The sequence below is a fragment of the Aplysia californica genome, unplaced genomic scaffold (genome assembly GCF_000002075.1).
Source record: "Aplysia californica isolate F4 #8 unplaced genomic scaffold, AplCal3.0 scaffold00385, whole genome shotgun sequence".
NCBI classification, from domain to species: Eukaryota; Metazoa; Mollusca; class Gastropoda; order Aplysiida; family Aplysiidae; genus Aplysia; species Aplysia californica.
Genome location: NW_004797655.1, coordinates 431,586 through 433,347, shown reverse-complemented (window position 1 = coordinate 433,347; position 1,762 = coordinate 431,586). Strand labels below are relative to the sequence as shown.

Below are 1,762 nucleotides of genomic sequence, written 5' to 3'. Positions count from 1 at the left end.
TATCTCTCTCTCTCTCTCTCTGTCTTTATCTCTCTTTCTAACTCTCGTTCTATCTTAACACACACACAAACGTATATACAGGGTGACCCCCCCAACAAAAACCAATCGACAAACAAACTGTACAACTATTTTTGGGTTAATATTTTTCTCTACTCTGAAGTTTTTCGTTTCAAATTTTTACGAAACATTTGGAAGTCAAAAGGAATTTGTTTGATATTCATTTGAGATAAATCCACAAAATAGTTTTGCTCTTCATAGCACGTAAAAAAACAACAACTCATTTTCAGCTAGGTCCCCATTTGTAGCATGACGCATTAATTCGCATTAAACCTACCACTAAAAATCCTAAGGATTGCGCCATATTGCAAATCTCAGTAGTCTAACAGGCCAGCAGAAGTTTGCAGATAGTTTTTCTCAAGTTTCCTTTGTCTGCTGAGATCGTGGTTAAAGGGGGGCTACACCTGAAGACCATCTCGCTTATTACTATACCGAATTTTACCAAATTTCACACATATAACAAGCATAGTAAGGAGTCTTAAAAACCGCAATCAAATTTGAGAAAAAGGATTCGTTTTCATGGATACGCGGCCATATTGGATTTTGTTGACATGTCTTACGTAATGAATGCCGCACTTACTACTAATGGAAATTGATTATTTGTTTGCATGCGTGTTAATAAACATTAGATTTAAATGTTTGTATTTCGTTTTTGTCCTGAACGAATTAAAAAAATTGTTATGAATTTTCTTCTGAGGTGCCATTTAAGTTTGCAAAAAATCCAGGAAAATTCACACTCAAGACACCACTATTCTAAATATCAAAAATTCAGCAGACGAATTTTTAGTGTTCTATCGTCTCTTCATTTTGTGAAAATGTCATGAAGATTGGATTTTAAAAAAATGGTGGAGTTATTCAAAAAAGTATAGAGAAAAGTCGCGTTTTGAGAAATCAGCCGGTAAAGAAAAAAAATATTGACTTTATGAGGAAATGATGGTGATAAATATCCCCGGTATGGAAACAAATACGATTTTTGGGGGTTCTTATGCAATAAAATAGTTGCATGAGAGGCTGAGGAAGCTAAAAATGCCTACAACTCAAATTCCATAATTTTTAGCCGAATCGGGGCTTTGGGGGTGTAGCCTCCCCCCACCCCTTAAGATAAGTTAAGGGCAGAGAGCTTTTGTATTGAACATTTCCTGACCACCAGCTCATTTCGTAGGTTTCACACAAGGTACGAAAATAATGTTAAAGTACCCTTAAGGCCTTCTTTGATGTCAAGGGTGGAAATGTTCTGTATAGAATCAGAAAATAAATTCCCAGACACAACGACCATTTCTTGTCAAACTTGCACCATTCGCACTCCTTTAAACGTCACCAGGGTACATAATTCATTAGATTAGCCCCATGAGACGTTTGTCCGTAGACAAAGTCTTCAGCGATGAATTTCCTACACCTAAACTGTCCGCATTCTCAAGGCATAATATCTTCATCTACAACTGTACCATTTTCCCGTTCGCGAAGCTATCAGATGATAGCAATGTATTCATGATTTCTTGAACGTCTTGAAAAGGCCTATGACATTTGATTCCTTGGCAAAGCCCATATTCACCTTTCAGGTTTTACCAACTCCACAAATGCTGTCTATTTGGGCAACCTCACTTCAGCCCCTCCCCCCCCCTTTCCTCTATTGTCTCTAGAAACAGCTCCATACGGTAAGGCGTACAGTGTGTATGGCTTTGAGTACTCATGGTTGGGTGGATCC

At 37.7% G+C, this 1,762-nt stretch overlaps 1 protein-coding gene across 1 annotated transcript in view; it reads left to right on the top strand.

The window, feature by feature from the left end:
- Window positions 1–1,404: 1,404 nt before the first annotated feature.
- LOC106012477 overlaps window positions 1,405–1,762 on the top strand; it is a 6,897-nt gene continuing 6,539 nt past the window's right edge. The window contains exon 1 of the mRNA XM_035971144.1: window positions 1,405–1,411. Within this exon, the coding sequence (XP_035827037.1) occupies window positions 1,405–1,411 (7 nt within the window). The remainder of the gene's footprint in view (window positions 1,412–1,762) is intronic.